Below are 24,549 nucleotides of genomic sequence, written 5' to 3'. Positions count from 1 at the left end.
ATAATATGTCTGTTTAGGCGTAATTCGTCTCTTTCATATTATAAGCTCCCCTTATATATAATTTACTTATAGTTCTGAAGACTCAGGGGTGCTGACAGGCTTGACCTCAGGGGTGCTGACAGGCTTGGCCTCCGGGGTGCTGACAGGCTTGGCCTCCGGGGTGCTGACAGGCTTGGCCTCAGGGGTGCTGACAGGCTTGGCCTCAGGGGTACTGGCAGGCTTGGCCTCAGGGGTGCTGGCAGGCTTGGCCTCAGTGGTGCTGACAGGCTTGGCCTCAGGGGTGCTGGCAGGCTTGGCCTCAGGGGTGCTGGCAGGCTTGGCCTCAGGGGTGCTGGCAGGCTTGGCCTCAGGGGTGCTGGCAGGCTTGGCCTCAGGGGTGCTGGCAGGCTTTGCTTCAGGGGTGCTGGCAGGCTTGGCCTCAGGGGTGCTGGCAGGCTTGGCCTCAGGGGTGCTGGCAGGCTTGGCCTCAGGGGTGCTGGCTCGCTTAGCCTCAGGTGTGCTGGCAGGCTTGGCCTCAGGGGTGTTTGCAGGCTTGGCCTCAGGGGTGCTGACAGGCCTGGCCTCAGGGGTGCTGACAGGCCTGGCCTCAGGGGTGCTGACAGGCCTGGCCTCAGGGGTGCTGACAGGCTTAGCCTCAGGGGTGCTGCCTCGCTTGGCCGGGCAGAAGGAGTGTGGGAGACTGTGAGGCCTTTAATCCCCAAGATGCTCAGAAAAAATAAATAAAAATCATTATACCTCAGTTCAGACCACCATTTAGACCCCCAATGTTAATTAAACCTCAGCTAATAGCCCCAATAAGATCCCTAATGTTAATAAGACCCCAATAAGACCTCAGATCGCACCTCAGCTTTGACCCAATATGAATGTGCACCCTCCCCCTTCCAAGTATTAAAATCATTGGCGGGCAGTGCGCCCCCCCCCCCCCCCCCCCAGTATTCAAATCATTGGTGGGCAGTGTGCCCTCCACCCCCCACAGTATTAAAATCATTGGTGGGCAGTGCTTATGCTTATAGCAATGTGCCGCACAGACCTGTGACGAGTTAGCGGCCACAGCGCATGGCAGCCAGACAGGACTTCACTAGCATCCTAGCTGCCATGGTAACCGATCGGAGCCCCAGCGTTACACTGCTGGGACTCCGATCTGAACTGCCGCTGTCACCAATGATGGGGGGGGCAATGTAGAGTAGCACAGCGCAGGAGACACCGGCCCTGCCAGCATAACATTCGGGGCACTGGTCAAAACATTCGGGGCTTAAGCCCCGAATGTTTTGACCTAGCGACGCCCCTGCTGCATAGACATAGAAAAGATAAAATGCTGGCCACAGTCGGTCACCACTAGAGGGAGCTTCCTGAATACAGTCTTCTCATTGAGTTCTATGTATAGACGTTGGCAGTACACTCCCTCTAGTGGTGGCTGCAGGCACTCAGTAGGTTATCTTTTTAATTCATGTCAATGCAGAAGTTGTTGAGCTCTGTATCAGAAAAACAAAGCTCTGACCATGAAGGTATGTTAGAAGAAAATGTAACCTATTTAGAAGGACATTCACTTTAAAGTTGTACGTTCCAGACATGAAGTCTATTAAAAAAGTCACAGATGTACCATTATACATTTGCAGACACAGGACTCACAGTATTGATTTTCTTCTAGAATAACATACAACCCCATGCGGTATCCCAAGTACATCCCAGAAGCATATTGTCTTTGCAAGGGTTGCCTGACTGGACTCTATGGAGAGGAGAACTTCAACTTCCGCTCTACTCCAGTCTACATGCCTACGGTCATCCTCCGTCGTACATCTTCATGCACTGGTGGTCGCTATGTCTATGTTGAGGACTACATCACTATCCCAGTCGGCTGCACTTGTGTACCGGATCCCGAGAAGGAGTCTGAGGCGGACACTGCAAATTCCAGTCTGGAGAAAGAGAAGTTCAAGGTTTCTATCAATAAAAGTGAGAAACCATCGTCCAACTGAGCTACAGAGTTATGTATGGATCAGGACAAGGTTGGCTTTGGGAAGCCCTCATAATTTCTCTACAGGTACAATGGTGGTAGGATGTCCTGGAGTAAACACAAATCTTGATGGATGAGAGGGTCCAACGTTGTGCTGCAGGGTTATAGAAGAAATATATATTAAATGTTATGTAAATCTAGCTGTACTGGGGTGAGGACCATGATACTCAACAATCAGTCAGGGATGGATGGTAAGTGATGAACACTAGTGACAGTCGCTTACAATTCCCGATAGTCCAGATGGGGAGAAACGCAGTTAATTGCACAACTCAAGTGTAATGCAGTTGGTCAAAAGGATAGTTCACTAAAATCATCAATAAGCACAAACTCATTACATTTACCCATCGGCAAAATGCTAAACCAAGAGATACTACGGTCACAACGTTAGATCAAGGCGGCATAACTACCTTAAATGCTGAATATTGTATGTCTATAAAGTAAATTTGCTAATATTCTTGATTGAATATTGCCTAGCATTTTGTATATACAGCACCTACACAGAACTATGCATCTCCATGGCAACAGACTACAAACAAACTCTGTGGTCTCATCTCGCAGTTCTAATCACCTCTGTTCCCTATTTTTTTCCTACATTACATAGGTCAGCAAGTAGAGGACAGTTGAGAAAATAAACTCAGACTACACGTGGATTGTTTGTAGTCTGTTACCATGGAGACACATAGATCTGCATAAGCACTGTACACATACACAAAACAGTATACTATTTGTATGACAAAGGTGTGAATATATCATTCAAACCTGCCCTACTGAACAGGCAGATGGTAACGGTCACTGGTTCACCTGCAACCTACTAACAGCGTAGGACACGACAGAGGTGCCATTTAGGGCTGAAACATCCAAAGTCGATTCACATAAAACTTTGTTCTAATAACTGTACGGAGCAGAAGCTCCGTACAGTATTAGAATGTATTGGCTCCGATGAGCCAAAGTTATTGCTTTGCGAAGTCTCACGAGACTTCGCTCAATAACTTAATAAATTAATTTGAACTGTAAAAAAACATTTCCCAAACTCGGGTTCAGTTCCAAGTAGTACAGAGTTCAGGAAATGTTTTTTTACAGTACAAATTAATTTATGAAGTTATTATGTGAAGTCTCGCGAGACTTCGCAAAGTAATAACTTCGGCTCATCTGAGCCAATACACTCTAATACTGCACAGAGCTCCTGCTCCGTGCAGTATTAGAACAAAGTTTTATGAAACTCGACTTCGGATGTTTTATCCGAAGTCGATTCGCTCATCCCGAGTGACATTACATGGCTGTCGGTTCTCAGTTCTAGAAAATGTTGCAGGAGCTTTAGGGTCCATTCACACATCCGTGTGTGTTTTGCGGATCCACTGATCCGCAAAACATGGACAGCGGCAATGTGCGTTCTGCATTTTGCGGACCGCACATTGCCGGCGCTAATAGAATATGCCTGTTCTTGTCCGCAATTGCGGTCAAGAATAGGACATGTTCAATTTTTTTCGGGAACGGAATTGCGGACCCGGAAGTGCTGGTCCTCAATTCCGTGTCCGGGCAGCCCCATAGAAATGAATGGGTCTGCAGCGTCTGCGGACGTGTGAATGGACCCTTATATGCAGAGTGCTTCCATTTATACCCTGCCCAGAATTTAAAGAAATTGTCAGCCGAGTAGAAAGTTAGAAAAGTGATTCACATATATGTGCACGATTTTCTAATATATTTATGTGTTATTATAAATACAATTATAGATGTAACCTAATATCTATATATTAAAGACTAGAGACAACTTTGGGGCCATTTTTCTTATGATTGCATTTTACTCTTTTTTAAAAAAAAATTTTTTAATTGCTCTTGATTAAAAATTCTTAGCAGTTTTTGTGATACATGGGGTTTAAAATCAGTCCATTAGCAGAGTATCACTTCTCAGTCCTGTTAGTTGATGACTCATGCGATACTTTATCTCTGATCTCCCAACCTTATAAACACTCATTATAGGTAAACTCTGATAAGAATATGGCTTAAATGAGTGGTTATGATGTCTGATAATAATAATCTTTATTTCTATAGCGCCAACATATTCCGCAGCACTTTACACTTCATGAGTTCATGTAGAGTCATAAATAACAAAACAACATGTCAATAGTCACAAGAGGAGTGAGGGCCCTGCTATGAGGGGACAGGGGTGACACAAAAGGTAAGTGCTTGTTTTGTGCAATGGTTCGGCCATGTTGGGGAAAATAAGGGAGATATGAAGCTGCATGAGCCGTCACCACCCAATATCTGTAGTGCTTCTGGGTGCAAGGGTGCGGTGGAGGATCAGGTTCAGGAACTGATGATAAATGGGCTATATATGGAGATCAGGGGATGTGATAGGCCACCGTAAAAAGATGCGTTTTTAGGGAGCGCCTAAAACTGTAAATTGTGATTTAAAGGGAACCTGTCATCTGGATTTTGTGTATAGCGCTGAGGACATGGGTTGCTAGATGGCTGCTAGCACATCCGCAATACCCAGTCCCCATAGCTCTGTGTGCTTTTATTGTGTCAAAAAAACGATTTGATACATATGCAAATTAACCTGAGATGAGTCCTGTCCGTGAGATGAGTCATGGACGGGACTCATCTCAGGTTAATTTGCATATGTATCAAATCATTTTTTTGACACAATAAAAGCACACAGAGCTATGGGGACTGGGTATTGCGGATGTGCTAGCGGCCATCTAGCAACCCATGTCCTCAGCTCTATACACAAAATCCCAGTGACAGGTTCCCTTTAACATCATTTCTTGGGGTAGGGCATTCCAGAGAACTGCAGCTCGGGCAAAATGTTGAAGCTGGGAGTGAGAGGTTTGGATTATGGGGGAATGTCAGACGTAAATAATTTACAGGGCGAAGAGCGCGGGAAGATTGGTGGTAAGAGATGTAGGGGGGTGCAGCACTGGGGAGAGCTTTGTGGGCGAGGACGGGCAGTTTAAATGGGATTCTATACTGTATGGGCAGCCAGTTGCAATGTACAATCGATGTAGTGGGTAGACAGGTGACCCTGGCTGCTGCATTAAGGATATATTGGGGAGGGGAATGTCTGGTGAGGGGGAGGCCAATTAATAGTGAGTTACAGTAATGGATGCAGGAATGGATCAGGGTGACATTGAGAGATTTTGTTGTTTCCATAGTGAGAAAGGGGAGGATGAGGTGCAGTCAACATGAGGGGGCGAGAGACTGACTATAGGGGGTGAAGGAGAGATCAGTGCCGTGAGAAGGGATACTCTACAAATAGACTGATTTTTAACCCAATGTATCACAAAAACAGCTGAAATTTTTTATAACAAACCAATAAAAAAAAAATACTTTTAGACTGACTACAAATTTGCCCAGAAGGTGTCCATAGCCTTTAACACCGACCACTGCAGCTAACAGCTGATCAGTCAGTAGAAGTGGACAATTGCACATTTTTTTGTGGATGAAAGAGTCATTTTACTAATGTTATTTCCTAAAGTATTGATTTTATTGCTTTATCTCAATGGAGAATTGTATCCCTGTATGGGATCATAGGGTTGACAGTACAAAAGCTCCACCTTCTGGTCTATACAGTTATAGCTCAACTTTCTGTGACTTTTCTTGCTCTACTCATTTGTTTCAGTATTGCAACAGAACTGTATGTCCAAATCGTGGCAGCAGCACGTCGGGCTACAACAATCCCATTTTCATGGGGTTCAGCTGGTAGCAGAACATGGTGCCCATGACTCCATGATGTCCCCCTGTGCTAATGGATAGGCTGACTACTTTTAGAGAGCCTTTGAAGTTTGGTTTGGGCTTCAGCTGCATACTTCCTAAGGGCTCATGCACACGGCCGTGGCCGTATTGTGGCCCGCATACGGCGGGTCCGCAATACACTGGCACCGGCCGTGTGCATCCCGCATGACGGACCCATTCACTTGAATGGGTCCGCAATCCGGGAGATGCTGAACGGAGGCACGGATCGGAAGACCACAGAAGCACTACAGTGCATGCACTACTTTTTTTGTGGTGCGGTCCGTCTGATGTGGATCGCGGACCCCATTCAAGTGAATAGGTCCACGATCCGTATGCGGCTGCCCCACGGTCGGTGCCCATGCATTGCGGACAGCAAACGGTCGTGTGCATGAGCCCTAAGGGAGAGGTTTTCATATACGGCTGAAACAGCCCTAAAAATTACAGATCTGTAAATGTTCCCTCTTAAAGGGGTTGTCCGGGTACAGAGCTGAACCCGGACATACCTCCATTTTCACCCCAGCAGCCCCCCTGACTTGAGCATCGGAGCAGTTCATGCTCCGATGCTCTCCTATGGGGCTGCCAGAAAGCCCGGTGATGTCACTAGCACTGATGGGCGGGAATTAGCGCTGCCCTAGCCAGTAAAATGGCTAGGGCAGCGCTAAAGCACGCCCATCAAAGCCGGTGACGTCACCGAACACACTGCCGGGCACAAGTTTCCGCCCAGCAGTGTGTTATTGAAAACAAGAGACCATGCCCTGCGCGATCTAGTGAAGGGCAAGGGAGCGCATCGGAGCATGAGATGCTCCGATGCTAGCCTTCGGGGGCTGCCTGGGTGAAAATAAGGGTATGTCCGGGTTCAGCTCTGAACCTGCAGAACCTCTTTAATACATAAATGGGTTTAGAGGTTGGCTGAACATAAATACTCTGCTCTACTGTTAGAAAAGTCTTTACAGGCATGCTATCATTCTCTTCATTGTTGTAATTTTAAGAGGGTCGAGAAATGTATTTTCATATTTATATTTTAAACATGAGATTTGGACAAATAAATGTATTATTGGTCACTGTGTTCAGTCTTTATTTGGTGCAGCGCCCAGAATAATTTCAACATCTCAAATTCAGACACGGTACCCGATGAGTCAAATGTGACCGCATACGTATGTTTGTATATCGCTCTGTCTCGGGCAGGTGGACACTTCCTTGAAGACTGCTGAGTGATGAGGGCTCCTGTGCATAGACAGGCTTTGGCTGAGCAGCCTGCAGTTCTTTGCCAGCCCAGGAGGAGGCAGTATGATCTGACTGCATTGCTCATTCCAAGGAAAATGTTTTCATTTCTCTTATTTCAGAATAAACGCGACAATTCCATCTAATAGACTTTTTTTTTTTTTGCTGTCATCATGGTTGCCGTTTAGGCCAAGACCTAGGCCACATTCTAGATGTGCAAGTAACAAGTAAAAACTGTGCATCAGTCCAATAACTCTTTATTAGGAGACATTAATTTATATGATATAAATCATAACAGAAAAATGTATTTTACTGGACAATGATTTTTTTTATTATAACATTATATCATCACATCAGTTATATAGAGGGGAGCAGCAGACCGGTCATGATATTGCTCCATATACAGTATTATGAGAGATATACAGTGGCCATAAAGGGGTTGTCCCATGAAAACATTCAGCGGCTTTCAGACCAGCACCTGGATCTGAATACTTTTGTAATTGCTTGTAATTAAAGATTTACCATAGTCACAGAGTGTTTCAATAAAATGTATCTGTATAGCGCCACCTGCTGTTTGCTCTTTTCCTTGTTTCTCTGTCCACCTTGCTGAATTGGCCGCACATGCTCAGTTCCATCCTTCAACTGCCTCCTGAGCTGTGATAGGGAGAGAGATGCATCAGAAAGGACACCCCCTCCACGCTGAGCTGCATCTGAAAGGAAACAATCCCAGAGATGCAGCTGTCAGCTTGAAATAAATCTAGCAGAGCAATTGGAGTAATGAACGGGGAGATCTCGGACCCATGTGAGGTACGGGGCTGGGTCTAGCTTTGTTAGAAAGAGATTGCCATGTACTATATTTATTTATTGTATGCACTTATATAGCGCTACTATATTCTGCAGCGCTTTACAGACATTAGCATCCAACTGTTCCCAATGGGGCTCACAATCTAAGGTCCCTATCAGTATGTCTTTGGGGGATGAAACCCACGCAAACACGGGGAGAACATACAAACTCCATGCAGATGTTGTCCCTGGTCGGATTCGAATGAGGTCTGATTTTCATTTTTTACATCAATCATGGGACAACCCCTTTAAAGCTGTTGTCTGAGATTAGAAACAAGGTCTATTTTTGTAATCCCAGAAACAGCGCCGCTCATGGAACACATCTGATACTGCAGTTGGGCCACAATCACTTACATGAAACTGAGCTGCAATACCAGACCCTACCTATGGACAAGAGTGGTGCTGTTTCTGGGGGGGGTCTAACTAAACAGCAAACCCAATTGCATACAACCATTTTAACATAAGGAATGAGAAACAGATTTTATTAATCGGTAAAGAACATGCTGTACAGATGGAGCAACGCTTAGTTGCTAGATAGCCACTGTACCTATGGAGCAGAGTTCACAGTATTCAGGGGTCTCATTTAATAGGAATTTCTCAACAAGCCGCATATGAAGAATTCTTGGGGACGTATTCCTGTGCGGGCTGCAGATACCGGAGAGGGAAAGGCTCCTGATGAAACAAATCTACATTCCCATAAAATGGTGATCTGTGAGAGTCGCGTAGGATCCAGTCCTCGGGGGTTACTGCTGCTGGTCCCAGTACTGGATCCAGTTCTACAGGACCAGACACCGGTATGAGATGCCAGGTATTCAGGATGCTGCATCAAGACCTATTTCATAGTTGGCAAAACATCTGAACTCGTTGGCAAGTGAGCGGTTGTGCTTTGGAAGAAATGTACACATCTTCAGTCCAAGGATCTGAGTCACTGAGTCTTCCATCACCGCACCTGAACCACAAGAAATCAGAAAGGTGCGTCAGATGTCATTCTATAAGGAGACCGGGTCTTCATCAATCTATCGGCATCATTTATACTTACCCAGTGTTCTGTGGCACTATCCAAAAATGTGTCCCTTATCCCCTTTCCCCTCAAACATCACAACTTCATTTGTATAGATGTAGCTATGACACCGGCTGACCTGTTACATTGCACTTGGCAGCTGACGGCGTCTGTGTTGGTCCCATCTTCATATGTGCCCGCATTGCTGAGCACAATGAAGTTTTGAAATATGCAAATGAGCCTCTAGGAGCAACTGGGGCGTTACCATTACTCCTAGAGGCTCTGCTCTCTCTGCAACTGCCGCCCCCTCTGGACATTGACAGGGCCAGATGTGATTACGTTTTCACTGCTCAGTCCTGTCAATCAAAATGAAGAGGGAGCCGCAGTTGTAGAGAGAGCAGAGCCCCTAGGTGTAATGGCAACGCCCCCATTGCTCCTAGAGGCTCATTTGCATATAATCAAACATAATTTTTCTCAGCAATGCGGGCACATATGAACATGGGACCAACACAGATGCCTTCAGCTGCCAAGTGCACATGTAACAGGTCAGCCAGTGTCATAGGTACAAAACTGCTGACAGATGCCCTTTAAGTAAAGAGAATCAGTACAATCTCAGCACTGCTACATTTGCACACCCTCTAACATCTCGGAAACACACCATGCATAGCACAACACTGACTATATGGATGATACCTTCCACTAATGTTATATTCACGATATAAAAGAATATGAGGTACTTAGCAGATATTTTGATTAAAATACATGTGCCCACCCACCCTGGCAAGGTGATCTCTTATAGATTGGACCCTACTCTAAAATGACACCGTTCCTTGGGCCTAGACCTCTAAATGAACTTGGAGAACGTAGTCCAGCTCTATAATGCTTTAATTAAAACAGCTTTGGGCAGATTCGTTTTTGCATGTGAGATGTGGCTGCCCCCATCTTTGGCGTGCTCCCTATCCATCCATCTGACAGAGGTTGTTTTTAATTAAAGCAGAATACAGCTGGATCCTACTTTTTTTAAGGGCCAAGTAAGGGGAGTCATTTTAGTGTAGGATCCCATCTAGAAGAGGTCACTTTTGTACCTCCGTCATGTACATAGTGACTGCAGCATCAGTACGCTTTCTAATCCATAAATTCTCCGTGTGGATCCATTGTGCTTTCCCGTTTCCGTCCTTCACGCTATTCTGATCATTACGTACCCGTGCACAGCAGGACTTTCCCCTTGGACAAGAACTCTATGGTCTGAGCTGTTTTGTGCAGACATTCTTCAGACAGGTACGGGGGATCCGCGAATACTACATCAAAACTGTGCTGCTGCAGCCTCTCTGGGAGGTCCAATGGGTTATTGTAGTCATAGAAGATGAACTCATCTCCATACACCGAAAAGCGCCTGTCGTATTCCAGCAAGCACACAGTCACGTCATCTCCGACCAGCCCTTTAAGCTTCTGATAGATGCTGGGAGCACTCACACAAGCGATCCTGAAGGCAAAAAATCAGCAGCTGACAATAACATACCGGTGACAATAGCACAGAAGGTAAGTACACATGAGGTCAGAAGATATGCACACAACCCCGCCTCCTTAGAATTTGTGACAGCCCTCTCCAATAGGGCTCATTCACACAACTGTATAAATGGGTCCGCATCTGTTCCGCAATTTTGTGGAACGGGTGCGGACCCATTCATTTCAATGGGGCCGCAAAAGATGCGGACAGCACACCTAGGTTTTTCTTGCGTTTTAACCCGTAGGATACCAGCGCCGTAACTGTGCTGGGGACTGTGACTTAAATCCCAGCGCCGTACTATCACAAGTCTATGGACAGCTTAAAGAGGACCTTTCACTAGAATAAAAAATCTAAACTAAGCATACAGACATGTAGATCCCCCTGCACTTACTATTATGCCTGGGCGCCGCTCCGTTCTCCCGGTATAGGCTCCGGTATCTTCATATGTTCGGCTCAACTGGGTGGAGCCTGCCGGCGTCTCCTTCTCCCAGGCTGGAGTGCTGGCCAATCGCAGCGCTCAGCTCATAGCCTCAGAGGCTTTTTTTTCTCTCAGGCTATGAGCTGAGCGCTGTGATTGGCCAGCGCTGCAGCATGGGAGAAGGAGACGCCGGCAGGTTCCACCCAGTTGAGCCGAACATATGAAGATACCGGAGCCTATACCGGGAGAACGGAGCGGCGCCCAGGGATAATAGTAAGTGCAGGGAGTTCCCTGGGCGCCGCTCTCCATGTCTGTATGCTTAGTTTAGATTTTTTATTCTGGTGTAAGGTTCTCTTTAATATCGAAGGATTAGTTCCGTCATATTCCCCTGTCTGATCTGACATTGGGCATGGAGAGAGGCACTTGGTTCAGCAGGTATCATGTATAGGGTCCGTTAAAGGGGATGTGTCACGAAATATATTCTCCATTTTTCCCACCAGCACCTGGATCTGAGTACTTTTGTAATTGCATGTAATTAAACACTTAGTATAGCCAGTGAGATATTCAATAAAATGTATCTGTATAGCGCCATCTGCAGTTTGGACTTTTCCTTATCTCACTGGTCGAACGTGCTCAGTTTAACCACCTCCGGACCGCCTAACGCAGATGTGCGGTCCGGAGGCGGCATCGCTGCGCAGAGTCACGCATATACGCGTCATCTCGCGAGACGACTCGCTATGCCGGCCCGCGCATGCGCAGTTCGGGCCGGCATTTCGTCAGGGAGTAAATCGTCATCAGCTTGCCAGCCAATGATCGCGGCTGGCAAGCTGATGATTTTTAAAAAATCGAAATCAGAGTGCCAGATAACAGATCATATTAGTAAATATGATCTGTTATATGGCTGCCTGCTCCTCTGCTGGTTCTTTTCGTCGGTTGGATCCAGCAGAGGAGCAGGCTACACAGTGAGTACACCAACACTACACACTTAGCCCCAGATCACCCCCCTGAACCCCAATTAACCCTTTGATCGCCCCTGTCAATCACTAGTGAAAGGAAAAAAGTGATCAGTGCAAACTGTCACTTTTTTTTTTCACTGGTATTGACCGTTAGGTTTTAGTATAGTTTAGGTCCCTTGGTTAGGTAGTTTAGGGATCGGTTAGCGCCCAGCCCACCGCACCGCAGTCCGTTATTCGCTGATTAGCGTATCGCTAATCAGCATTTGTACTTTTATAGTATCTGGAAGTGATCAAAACTGATCACAGTCAGATCTATAATAGTATTAGTGTCACTTTAGTTCTCCCTCCACCCAAAACGCAGTGTTTGCCCGATCAGGCCTGATCGGTCGCCCACACCTGCGTTCGCCCACGCCCGCCCCACCGCAGTGACAAAAAATTTTTTTGATCGCTGCACATTCACTTTACACGCGCTGCGGCGATAAAAAAATCTGTTTTGATATTTTTTATCAACCGCAGCGGCCTCCGGTACTTCGCTAGCCTCCCCTTTGTAAGACAGGCTTGCTTTTTTTTCTTGGGTAGTCTCAGGGAAAACCCCTAAATTTAGTTGCCCACATGTCTAACAGGGGGTATTCTTCTGAAGAGGCCTACAGGCTTCTGACCCAGTCGGATGAGGAGTGGGAACCCTCATCTGATGAATCCAGCGGGTCAGAATACGAACCTGTAGAAAGCAGTGGCTCTCTGACCCAAAGTTCGGACGAGGAGGCTGAGGTCCCTGATAGCACCAGGCGTACCCGGCCCCGTGTCGCTAGACCGCAGGTTGCTCAGGATCCGCTTCAAGAGCAGCAGAGTGGGGCTGGTGTTGTCAGATTACGTGGTGATGCATACACCAGCAGCGCAGCCCATCCTGGACCTAGTACCAGCACTGCCGTACAACCTGGTGAAGTAGCGAGCACCAGAAGGGCAGTTGAAGCTGGTACGGTGGCACGTGCAGTAGTGACCCCGTCGCAGCCACCGCAAAGACGTGCCCGTAGAGCCCCTAGAGTCCCTGAGGTGCTGGCAAACCCTGATTGGCAGGCCCCAACTTCAGCCGCACCTGTAGTTTTCCCTTTTACTGCCCAGTCTGGAGTTCGGGGTTGAGACAGCTCAGATCGGTTCGGCCCTGGGATTTTTTGAGCTGTTCTTGACTGCGGAGCTCTTAGACATAGTTGTGGCCGAAACAAATCGGTATGCCACACAATTTATAACCGCTAACCCGGGAAGCTTTTATGCCCAGCCTTTCCGGTGGAAACCAGTCCAAGTTTCCGAAATTAAAACTTTTCTGGGCCTCCTCCTCAACATGGGTCTAACTAAAAAGCATGAATTGCGGTCATATTGGTCCACGAACCCGATTCATCACATGCCCATGTTCTCTGCTGCTATGTCCAGGGCACGTTTTGAGGCCATCCTGCGTTTCCTGCACTTTAGTGACAACACCGCCTCCCGTCCCAGGGGCCACCCTGCTTTTGACCGGCTCCACAAAATTCGGCCCCTCATAGACCATTTCAACCTGAAATTTGCAGATTTGTATACCCCAGAGCAAAACATCTGCGTAGACGAGTCCCTGATACATTTTACCGGGCGCCTTGGCTTCAAACAATACATCCCAAGCAAGCGCGCCCGGTATGGGGTCAAATTGTATAAGCTCTGTGAAAGGGCCACAGGCTATACCCACAAATTTCGGATCTATGAGGGAAAAGATCAGACCCTGGAGCCGGTCGGTTGCCCTGACTACCTGGGGAGCAGTGGGAAGACAGTCTGGGACTTGGTGTCACCCTTATTCGGCAAGGGGTACCATCTTTATGTGGACAATTTCTACACAAGTGTGGCCCTCTTTAGGCATTTTAGGCATTTGTTTCTAGAACGGATTGGCGCCTGTGGTACCGCGCGAACTAGTTGCGGCTCGTTAGCACCCGTCTTGCAAGGGGGCAGAGGGCCGCACTGTGTAACGAAGAACTGCTCGCGGTGAAATAGAGAGACAAGCGTGACGTTTACATGCTCTCCTCCATTCACGCAGACACGACAATCCAAATTGAGCGAGCAACCCGTGTCATTGAAAAGCCCCTCTCAGTCCACGACTATAATTTGCTCATGGGAGGGGTGGACTTCAATGACCAGATGTTGTCTCCGTATTTAGTTTCCCGCAGAACCAGACGCTGGTATAAGAAGGTGTCTGTATATTTAATTCAATTGGCTCTGTATAATAGTTTTGTTCTTTACAGTAAGGCTGGGAGAACTGGATCCTTCCTCAAATTTCAGGAAGAGATCATCGAGAACCTCCTGTACCCAGGAGGTTCCGTGGCCCCATCCACCAGTGTAGTTAGCCGTCTACACGAGCGACATTTCCCCAATGTCGTTCCTGGTACCTCAACCCAACCGTCACCCCGAAAAAGATGTCGTGTCTGTAGCAGGAGTGGAATAAGGCGTGACACCCGCTATTTCTGTCCTGACTGTCCTGACCACCCTGCCCTATGCTTTGGAGAGTGTTTCCGAAAGTACCACACACAGGTACACCTAGCATAGGGATCATCTCACCAGGACAGGCACACAGGGCTATTAGGGCCCATTCACTCACACAGCTGCTGCAAACGTCTCCTTTCACATGGGACAAAGTGCATAACGCACTTCGCCACATCTTTGGATTTCACCCAAAAAAACAAAACAAAAAAACACCAGTAAGCAAAAAGGTTAATGTTCAGTTAAAAAAGTTTAAGTTTATATGTTCTGTTGCAAAGTTAATAAAATTATTGCGTTGCGGCCTGGTTTTTTCTTTTTTTTTCTTTTTTCTTTTTTTACCTTCCAGGTGGACCAACCGATCGATTAGCTGCAGCACTGATGTGCATTCTGACAGAAGCATTGCGCTGCTGTCAGATTACACGCAAGTCGGTGTATGCGGCGCTGCAAGACGAGATTTCTACTCTGCAGTAACAGATACGTTTGCCAAGGCATACGAGCTGAGGAGGAGGCGGCGTTCCTATGCTTTGGCAAACACTTTGTATATATATAAAAAAAATAAAAAATCCCGGCAATGATTTATTCATCCACATCGATTGATGTGAATGGAGAAATCTGGTTTGCCAGGGCCTACGAGCTAAGTGGGTATGGATGTTGGGCGGAGCTCCTATGTCCTGGCAGACGCCTTTCCCCTCCTTTTTTTTTTTGGCAGAGATTTTTTCATCCACATTGATCGATGCGAATGAAGAAATCTGTGCCGTTCATTTTTTTCTTTCAGCCCAGAGGCTGAACGGAAAAAAAAATCTCATTACCTGTATGCTCAATATAAGGAGAATAGCAGAAACTCCTAATGCTGGCCATACATGTAATGATTGCGGAGACCCTCAAATGCCAGGGCAGTACAAACACCCCACAACTGACCCCATTTTGGAAAGAAGACACCCCAAGGTATTTGCTGAGGGGCATATTGAGTCCATGAAAGATTGTAATTTTTGTCCCAAGTTAGCGGAAAGTGAGACTTTGTGAGATAAAAAAAAAAAAAAACAATTTCCGCTAACTTATGCGAAAAAATAATAATTTCTATGAACTTGCCAGGCCCCTCATTGGATACCTTGGGGTGTCTTCTTTCCAAAGTGGGGTCACATGTGGGGTATTTATACTGCCCTGGCTTTTTAGGGGCCCGAAAGCGTGAGAAGAAGTCTGGGATCCAAATGTCTAAAAATGCCCTCCTAAAAGGAATTTGGGCACCTTTGCGCATCTAGGCTGCAAAAAAGTGTCACACATCTGGTATCACCGTACTCAGGAGAAGTTGGGGAATGTGTTTTGGGGTGTAATTTTACATATACCCATGCTGGGTGAGATAAACATCTTGATCAAATGCCAGCTTTGTATAAAAAAATTGGAAAAGTTGTCTTTTGCCAGGATATTTCTCTCACCCAGCATGGGTATATGTAAAATGACACCCCAAAACACATTCCCCAACTTCTCCTGAGTACGGCGATACCAGATGTGTGACACTTTTTTGCAGCCAAGGTGGGCAAAGGGGCACATATTCCAAAGTGCACCTTTCGGATTTCGCAGGCCATTTTTTACACATTTTGATTGCAAAGTACTTCTCACACATTTGGGCCCCTAAATTGCCAGGGCAGTATAACTACCCCACAAGTGACCCCATTTTGGAAAGAAGACACCCCAAGGTATTCTGTGAGGGGCATGGCGAGTTCCTAGAATTTTTTATTTTTTGTCGCAAGTTAGTGGAATATGAGACTTTGTAAGGAAAAAAGAGAAAAAATAAATAAATCATAATTTTCCACTAACTTGTGACAAAAAAAAAAAATTCTAGGAACTCGCAGTGCCCCTCACGGAATACCTTGGGGTGTCTTCTTTCCAAAATGGGGTCACTTGTGGCGTAGTTATACTGCCCTGGCAATTTAGGGGCCCAAATGTGTGAGAAGTACTTTGCAATCAAAATGTGTAAAAAATGGCCTGCGAAACCCGAAAGGTGCACTTTGGAATATGTGCCCCTTTGCCCACCTTGGCTGCAAAAAAGTGTCACACATCTGGTATTGCCGTACTCAGGAGAAGTTGGGGAATGTGTTTTGGGGTGTCATTGGGGTGTCATTTTACATATACCCATGCTGGGTGAGAAAAATATCCTGAGTACGGCGATACCAGATGTGTGACACTTTTTTGCAGCCAAGGTGGGCAAAGGGGCACATATTCCAAAGTGCACCTTTCGGATTTCACCGGTCATTTTTTACACATTTTGATTGCAAAGTTCTTCTCACACATTTGGGCCCCTAAATTGCCAGGGCAGTATACCAAAGCCACAAGTGACCCCATTTTGGAAAGAAGACACCCCAAGGTATTCTGTGAGGGGCATGGTGAGTTCCTAGAATTTTTTATTTTTTGTCGCAAGTTAGTGGAATATGAGACTTTGTAAGAAAAAAAATAAAAGAAAAAATCATCATCATTTTCCGCTAACTTGTGACAAAAAATAAAAAGTTCTATGAACTTACTATGCCCATCAGCGAATACCTTAGGGTGTCTACTTTCAGAAATTGGGTCATTTGTGGGGGTTTTCTACTGTCTGGGCATTGTAGATCCTCAGGAATCATGACAGGTGCTCAGAAAGTCAGAGCTGCTTCAAAAAGCGGAAATTCACATTTTTGTACTATAGTGTGTAAACGCTATAACTTTTACCCAAACCATTTCTTTTTTTTGCCCAAACATTTTTTTTATATCAAGGACATGTAGAACAATAAATTTGGCGAAAAATTTATATATGGATGTCGTTTTTTTTGCAAAATTTTACAGCTGAAAGTGAAAAATGTCATTTTTTGGCAAAAAAATCGTTACGTTTTGATTAATAACAAAAAAAGTAAAAATGTCAGCAGCAATAAAATACCACCAAATGAAAGCTCTATTAGTGAGTAGAAAAGGAGGTAAAATTCATTTGGGTGGTAAGTTGCATGACCGAGCGATAAACGGTGAAAGTAGTGTAGTGCCGAAGTGTAAAAAGTGCTCTGGTCATGAAGGGGGTTTCAGCTAGCGGGGCTGAAGTGGTTAAAGGGCTTCTGTCAGCCCACTAAACCGTTTTTTTTGGGGGGGGGGTTAATATTAATCCCTACACTGCGAGCTCCCTATACATAAGCTAAATATTCATTTTGGTTCTGTAGATTTTGTTAAAAAGCAAGTTTTATAATATGTAAATTACCTTGCTGCCAGCAAGTAGGGCGGCTACTCGCTGGTAGCAGCCGCATCCTCCGCTGCTAATGACGCCCCCTCCGCTGTGTGATTGACAGGGCCAGGGAACGGGATCGTTCTCTGCTGGCCCTGTTTGAATTCAAAATATCGCGCCTGCGCCGTACCTGTCTTTAATCGGCGCAGGCGCACTGAGAGGCGGACGCTCTCTCGGCCGCTCCATCCTCAATGCGCCTGCGCCGGGTGTAGATGTGACGTCATCGTCGCAGGCGCATTGAGGATGGAGCGGCCGAGACTCAGTGCGCCTGCGCCGATTAAAGACAGGTACGGCGCAGGCGCGATATTTTGAATTCAAACAGGGCCAGCAGAGAACGATCCCGTTCCCTGGCCCTGTCAATCACACAGCGGAGGGGGCGTCATTATGAGAGGAGGATGTGGCTGCTACCAGCAAGTAGCCGCCCTACTTGCTGGTAGCAAGGTAATTTACATATTATAAAACTTGCTTTTTAACAAAATCTACAGAACCAAAATTAATATTTAGCTTATGTATAGGGAGCTCGCAGTGTAGGGATTATTATTAACCCAAAAAAAAAAAAACGGTTTAGTGGGCTGACAGAAGCCCTTTAAATCTTCAATTACCACCAGCCATATGTTCTGTTGGAAGCTGTGGCAGTTAGGCCTCATGCACACGACCATTTGTGTGCATCCGTGGCCGTTGTGCCGTTTTCCGTTTTTTTTCGCGGACCCATTGACTTTCAATGGGTCCGTGGAAAAATCGGAAAATGCACCGTTTTGCAGCCGAGGCCGTGATCCGTGTATCCTGTCCGTCAAAAAAATATGACCTGTCCTATTTTTTTGACGGACAACGGTTCACGGACCCATTCAAGTCAATGGGTCTGTGAAAGAACACGGATGCACACAAGATTGGCATCCGTGTCCGTGATCCGTGGCCGTAGGTTGCTTTCATACAGACGGATCCGAAGATCCGTCTGCATAAAAGCTTTTTCTGATCTAAGTTTTCACTTCGTGAAAACTCATTTCCGACAGTATATTCTAACACAGAAGCGTTCCCATGGTGATGGGGACGCTTCTAGTTAGAATACACTGCAAACTTGGTACAAGACTGCCCCCTGCTGCCTGGCACCACCCGATCTCTTACAGGGGGATATGATAGCACAATTAACCTCTTCAGGTGCGGCACCTAAAGGGGTTAATTGTACTATCATATTCTCCTGTAAGAGATCAGGGCTGCCAGGCAGCAGGGGGCAGACCCCCCCCTCCCCAGTTTGAATATCGTTGGTGGCACAGTGTGTGCCCATCGCCCCCCCCCTTCCTCCCTCTATAGTTAAAAATCGTTGGTGGCACAGTGTGTGCCCATCGCCCCCCCCTTCCTCCCTCTATAGTTAAAAATCGTTGGTGGCACAGTGTGTGCCCATGGCCCCCCCCTTCCTCCCTCTATAGTTAAAAATCGTTGGTGGCACAGTGTGTGCCCATCGCCCCCCCCTTCCTCCCTCTATAGTTAAAAATCGTTGGTGGCACAGTGTGCGCCCACCATCGCCCCCCTCCATCTCCCCCCCCCCCCCATCATTGGTGGCAGCGGAGTTCCGATCGGAGTCCCAGTTTAATCGCTGGGGCTCCGATCGGTAACCATGGCAACCAGGAAGCTACTGCAGCCCTGGTTGCCATGGTTACTTAGCAATAGTACAATAGTAGAAGATTCATACTTACCTGCTTGCTGCTGCGATGTCTGTGACCGGCCGGGAGCTCCTCCTACTGGTAAGTGACAGTTCTTTAGCAATGCACCGCACAGACCTTTCACTTACCAGTAGGTGGAGCTCCCGGCCGGTCACAGACATCGCAGCAGCAGGCAGGTAAGTATGAATCTTCTACAATTGTACTATTGCTAAGTAACCATGGCAACCAGGGATGCAGTAGCTTCCTGGTTGCCATGGTTACCGATCGGAGCCCCAGCGATTAAACTGGGACTCCGATCGGAACTCCGCTGCCACCAATGATGGGGGGGGGGGGGGGAGATGGAGGGGGGCGATGGTGGGCGCACACTGTGCCACCAACGATTTTTAACTATAGAGGGAGGAAGGGGGGGGCGATGGGCACACACTGTGCCACCAACGATTTTTAACTATAGAGGGAGGAAGGGGGGGGCGATGGGCACACACTGTGCCACCAACGATTTTTAACTATAGAGGGAGGAAGGGGGGGGGGCGATGGGCACACACTGTGCCACCAACGATTTTTAACTATAGAGGGAGGAAGGGGGGGGCGATGGGCACACACTGTGCCACCAACGATTTTTAACTATAGAGGGAGGAAGGGGGGGGCGATGGGCACACACTGTGCCACCAACGATATTCAAACTGGGGAGGGGGGGGGTCTGCCCCCTGCTGCCTGGCAGCCCTGATCTCTTACAGGAGAATATGATAGTACAATTAACCCCTTTAGGTGCCGCACCTGAAGAGGTTAATTGTGCTATCATATCCCCCTGTAAGAGATCGGGTGGTGCCAGGCAGCAGGGGGCAGTCTTGTACCAAGTTTGCAGTGTATTCTAACCTGAAGCGTCCCCATCACCATGGGAACGCCTCTGTGTTAGAATATACTGTCGGAAATGAGTTTCACGAAGTAGCTCATATCCGACAGTATATTCTAACGTAGAGGCGTTCCCATGGTGATGGGGACGCTTCAAGTTATGTTCGGGTGTCCGCCTGGCCGTGCGGAGGCAAGCGGATCCGTCCAGACTTATAATGTAAGTCAATGGGGACGGATCCGTTTGAAGATGACACACTGTGGCTCAATTTTCAAACGGATCCGTCCCCATTGACTTGCATTGTAATTCAGGACGGATCCGTTTGGCTCCGCACGGCCAGGCGGACGCCAAAACGACTTTTTTTTCATGTCCGTGGATCCTCCAAAAATCAAGGAAGACCCACGGACGAAAAAACGGTCACGGATCACGGACCCACGGACCCCGTTTTTTCGGACCGTGAAAAAAAACTGTCGTGTGCATGAGGCCTTACAGGGAGAGAGCTGCAGCAGAAAGGACACGCCCCATGAGATAATCTAACACCGGGGTCAGCAACCTCTGGTTGTGAAACTACATCTCCCATCATGAACACTTGCTTGGTTGCTCTCTAAACTCCCACACAAGTGGAAAGAGCATGCTGGGAGTTGTAGTTTCACAACAGCTGGAGTGCCGAAGGTTGCTGATTAGAGATGAGCGAACCTCTGTTTTAAGTTCGGCGTCTAAAGTTCGGCTTCCGGTTAGCGGAGAATCCCGATCTGGAACCGGATATGGATTCAGACTTCCGTTGTGGTCCGTGGTAGCGGAATCAATAATGGCCGATTATTGATTCCGCTACCACGGACCACAACGGAAGTCGGAATCCATATCCGGTTCCAGATCGGGATTCTCCGCTAATCCAAACCCGAACTTTAGACGCCGAACTTAAAACAGAAGTTCGCTCATCTCTATTGCTGATCCCTGATCTAGCAGATCAATTGGAGCAGTGAATGGGGAGATTTCTGGATCTATGTGAGGTACAGGGCTGGTTCTAGCTTTGGGAGAAAGGTATTGCCATGTACTCTTTGTGCCTGATGTCAGATTGGGTGGAGGAGAGGGGCTCCACAAACCCGTCTCAAGATGTGAGCAGCAATTGCAGGCCTTTAACAAGCTCCACCACAAAGTGAACTTACCTTCCGTTTTTCCCAGATGCCTCTACTGCCTCTTTAGCCAGGCTCAGCGCAGTGTCATCACTGTACCAAAACTGGCTCAATTGCTAGTGATCAAAAAGACGGAAAAAAATATTATTACTGTGCAAGGGCTCCCCCTGAAGGTGGGGTATCGCAAATGCAGCTTTATAACTCAATTAAGAGACTTTATCTTTCATTCAGATAGCAGGCGAGGGCGGCTCTCCAAGATGGACACGCAGGAAATAACACGTACCACATCTGCTCATCCGAACTGGGTAATGTCGGGGTTAGGCTATCTTCACATCTGCGCTTTTCCTTTCCACTATTGAGATTAGTCATGGGGTCTCAGTACCGGAGAAAAACGCTTCAGTTTTGTCCCCATTCAATGTCAACGGGAACAAAACTGAACGGAATGGAACAGAATGCACCAGAATGTATTTCGTTCCGTTTGGTTCTGTTCTAATACCGGACAGAAAACCACTGCAAGCAGCGATTTTGAGTGCGTCCTGGGATGCGGAAAAAGACGCAAGTCAATGGTGGCGGATCCGTTTTGTCAGACACAAAAGAAAACTGATCCATCATGGCTTTTTTTAGAGATAATACAACCGGATCCGTTCATAACAGATGCAGACGGTTGTATTATCAGTAACGGAAGCGTTTTTGCTGATCTATGACGGATCCAGCAAAAAACGCGGATGTGAAAGTAGCCTTATCCAGACACCACTGGACAGGAGTCCCTCAGAGTCCCTAAAGTAGAATTGTTTACCCCACTACTCAGATGCTTGGTCAGGGTGGCCAACCAGAATTTTTCTTTGCTCTGGACAACTTAATCCAAAATCACGGACAGCCAACATTTTTTACAGACGAATTAGAAAACTATATACTCCACATCTATAGCTCAATGTACGGATAAGAACTCATTACCAGCCTTTACTGTGAGCTGTATAGTGATGATAATTACCACCAAAATCATCTAGTCAAGTACCACCAGCCAGAAAAATCACAGAGACAGGAAAAAAGTTGCCTATTCTTACAGACTATCCAGAAATTCCTGGGGAGTTGGCAACCCTGTGCCCGGCCCGGCTGCTTGTTTATTTTTGCTCATCCCTCCTGGGCATTAAGGCCTCATGCACACAGCTGTATGTATTTTGCGGTCTGCAAAAAACTGATCCGCAAAAAATACGGATAACGTCCGTGTGCATTCCGTATTTTGCGGAACAGAACAGCTGGCCCCTAATAGAACAGTCCTATCCTTGTCCGTAATGCGGACAATAATAGGACATGTTCTACTTTTTTGCGGCACGGAAATATGGAAACGGAATGCACACGGAGTAACTTACGTTTTTTTGGAGGACCCACTGAAATGAAGGATTAGCTGCCAACCTCTTACCCAGTCTTCTTCAACAGCTCCAACCGCAAACTTGTCATAGCCCGATCCTGACTTCAGAGACTCCCGCTGCTGCTGCTCAGTGTAGAACTCCTGCAGCGCCGCCAACGTGTGGGCCGAGAGCTGAGGGACACCATCATCATCATCATCGCCGTCCATCTCTCTGCTAGAAGTCTGAAGGAGGAGACATCAGGTCAGTAACCAGCATTTACCGCAGGAATGATCTGGTCCACGGTCATCCATTCAATCTGTTTCTGGTAAAGCTGGGTGACAATTCATTTGTGTAGTGGTCGTCTTAAAGGCTATGTACACCTTCGGGGGGGGGGGGGGGGGGGCATTTTACTCTTTTTTTTGTTTTCAATTGGTCTTTATTAAAAATATTGAGCCGTTCTGTCACAAAGGGTTAACCATTTGTCTAGTTGTGTGAATACTTTTTACTTTCACTTAGTGCCGGTCATCTAATAAACCTTATCTCTGAATTACTAAAAGGTCACAAAAACGTATTTCAGCCACATTCTTACTAGTAAGATAAGAACTGACCTATTTATAATGTCGGAGAGCAGAGATAAGGAGCCGTCAGCTGAGCTGCCTGACGGAGCAGAGTAAAAAATTCGGATCCTGCTGCTAGAGAAACTCAAGGCTGCACAGAGACAGAGGTTCAACATTTTTAATGAAGAGCAATTGAATACATTATTTTTAGTTCAAAATGTGTATGTAGCCTTTAAAGGGATATTCCAGTTAGTACTGGATCAGGGATAATGGTTAGACCGGTGAAATCCACCCAATCACGAGACTAGTGTTTGAATGGAGCGATGGTCAAGCACCGTTGCTCCATTCATCTCTATGGTTCTGCCAGATAGCGGCGTACAGGCTGTCGGCCACCGACAGCCCCATAGAGTTTGAATGGAGCGGACATGGGCACCCTTGACCACTGATCCAATCAAATGGTGGATACAGGTGCCCCGTTCTCATGATCAGTACAGGTCCCAGTAGTCAGATAGGGGATACCTTATACCAACTGAAATACCCCTTTAAACCGGAGATGTAATGGTGGCCATGTTGGCTGTCTCCCAGCTCTCCCAGTAACAGATGCCATTGAGGACAGAATAGGACGACTAATTTATTCCATCTCCACCTCTGATTGTCCACCCTTACGAGGGATTATGCTATGTTACAAGTGACCACCAGAATCAGAGGATGGGGAGAGTAGTTATTCAAGAAGCTGGATTCCAGTTCTGCCAAGAACGCACATTTAAGGAGATTCTCCCTCAATAAACCGGTTATCGAAGGGATGGAATTATTTGGAAAGGTGGGTGACAACCAAGATGGCCACCTTGATCTGGGCAGGTTGTCACCCAGCTTTTCTAATGTGCGGCCTCACTGTACAGCAATGTAGAGAGGTGAAAAGCTTTATAGCAGGAGAGCCTATGGGGGAGGTGTAATTGCGGCCATACTGTTCACCCAGCTTTCCCAGAATCAGATGTCGCTTAAAACGTCTGAAATTAAAGTCTCAAACTTGACAGAAGAGTCTGACTGCATTCATTATGAACACGGCCATCGTCAGTGCAGAGCCGGGTAACCATGGCAACAGTCCTGGAGCTCCAGCGATGCAGCCCAGTGACACACGTGCGCCCGGTGCGAGCCGCACGCTGATGACGTCATTACAACCCGCTGTGGCTTCAGGAAGTAATTCACTCGATAATATCATCATGTAATCATCAGTCTACAGGCGGACAACCAGCGACTACTGAGCCCCGCTCTCACCTGACTCACCGCAGCCCGGGCATCAAATGCCAGGGGTCCTAGAGAAAAACTACAGTTCCCATCATGCTTCGCTCTTCCGGTGCTCCACACACTGCCTACCCAGAAGTCAGTGCGCGGATTGGCGCCCTGACTAGTAGCTGGCGAGAGTTGCCTGGCACGCCGCGTGGGGGCGCTCTAGTACTGGTTGCTTTTGGAAGTTTTGCAATTGAGTCGTTTTTTATTTGCCTGGAGTCTATGGGGGTCCGGCGGCGGGCGGCACATTGGGGGTCTTCAGCAGTCTGTTCTCTGCGGCAGATGTGATGCAGTGCATA

At 47.1% G+C, this 24,549-nt stretch overlaps 2 protein-coding genes across 2 annotated transcripts in view; one reads left to right on the top strand and one right to left on the bottom strand.

The window, feature by feature from the left end:
- Nucleotides 1-2,697, top strand: part of IL17D (interleukin 17D) — a 28,949-nt gene extending 26,252 nt beyond the window's left edge. Inside the window, exon 3 of the mRNA XM_044287303.1 lies at nucleotides 1,649-2,697. Within this exon, the coding sequence (XP_044143238.1) occupies nucleotides 1,649-1,973 (325 nt within the window). The 3' untranslated portion in view covers nucleotides 1,974-2,697. The remainder of the gene's footprint in view (nucleotides 1-1,648) is intronic.
- Nucleotides 2,698-7,951: 5,254 nt separating this feature from the next.
- EEF1AKMT1 (EEF1A lysine methyltransferase 1) lies at nucleotides 7,952-24,342 on the bottom strand. The gene is made up of 5 exons (XM_044286729.1): nucleotides 24,239-24,342; nucleotides 22,478-22,648; nucleotides 21,091-21,173; nucleotides 10,010-10,290; nucleotides 7,952-8,756 (listed from the first exon to the last, which is right to left on the bottom strand). The coding sequence occupies exons 2-5, from the start codon at nucleotides 22,631-22,633 to the stop codon at nucleotides 8,620-8,622; spliced, it is 657 nt and encodes a 218-aa protein (XP_044142664.1). The 5' UTR covers nucleotides 22,634-22,648; nucleotides 24,239-24,342; the 3' UTR covers nucleotides 7,952-8,619.
- Nucleotides 24,343-24,549: the final 207 nt, after the last annotated feature.

Source organism: Bufo gargarizans, chromosome 3 (genome assembly GCF_014858855.1).
Source record: "Bufo gargarizans isolate SCDJY-AF-19 chromosome 3, ASM1485885v1, whole genome shotgun sequence".
NCBI lineage: Eukaryota > Metazoa > Chordata > Amphibia > Anura > Bufonidae > Bufo > Bufo gargarizans.
This window is presented reverse-complemented; position numbering and strand designations above follow the sequence as displayed.

What these genes read in the sequence shown, in the direction of transcription:
- EEF1AKMT1 (XM_044286729.1), bottom strand. Translation starts at nt 22,633, where the DNA reads ATGGACGGCGATGATGATGATGATGGTGTCCCTCAGCTCTCGGCCCAC. An exon ending in GCATCTGGGAAAAACGGAAG is followed by an intron (nt 10,291 to 21,090) that starts GTAAGTTCACTT and finishes TTTTGCCTTCAG; the next exon opens with GATCGCTTGTGTGAGTGCTC. An exon ending in GAAAGTCCTGCTGTGCACGG is followed by an intron (nt 8,757 to 10,009) that starts GTACGTAATGAT and finishes CTTGTGGTTCAG; the next exon opens with GTGCGGTGATGGAAGACTCA.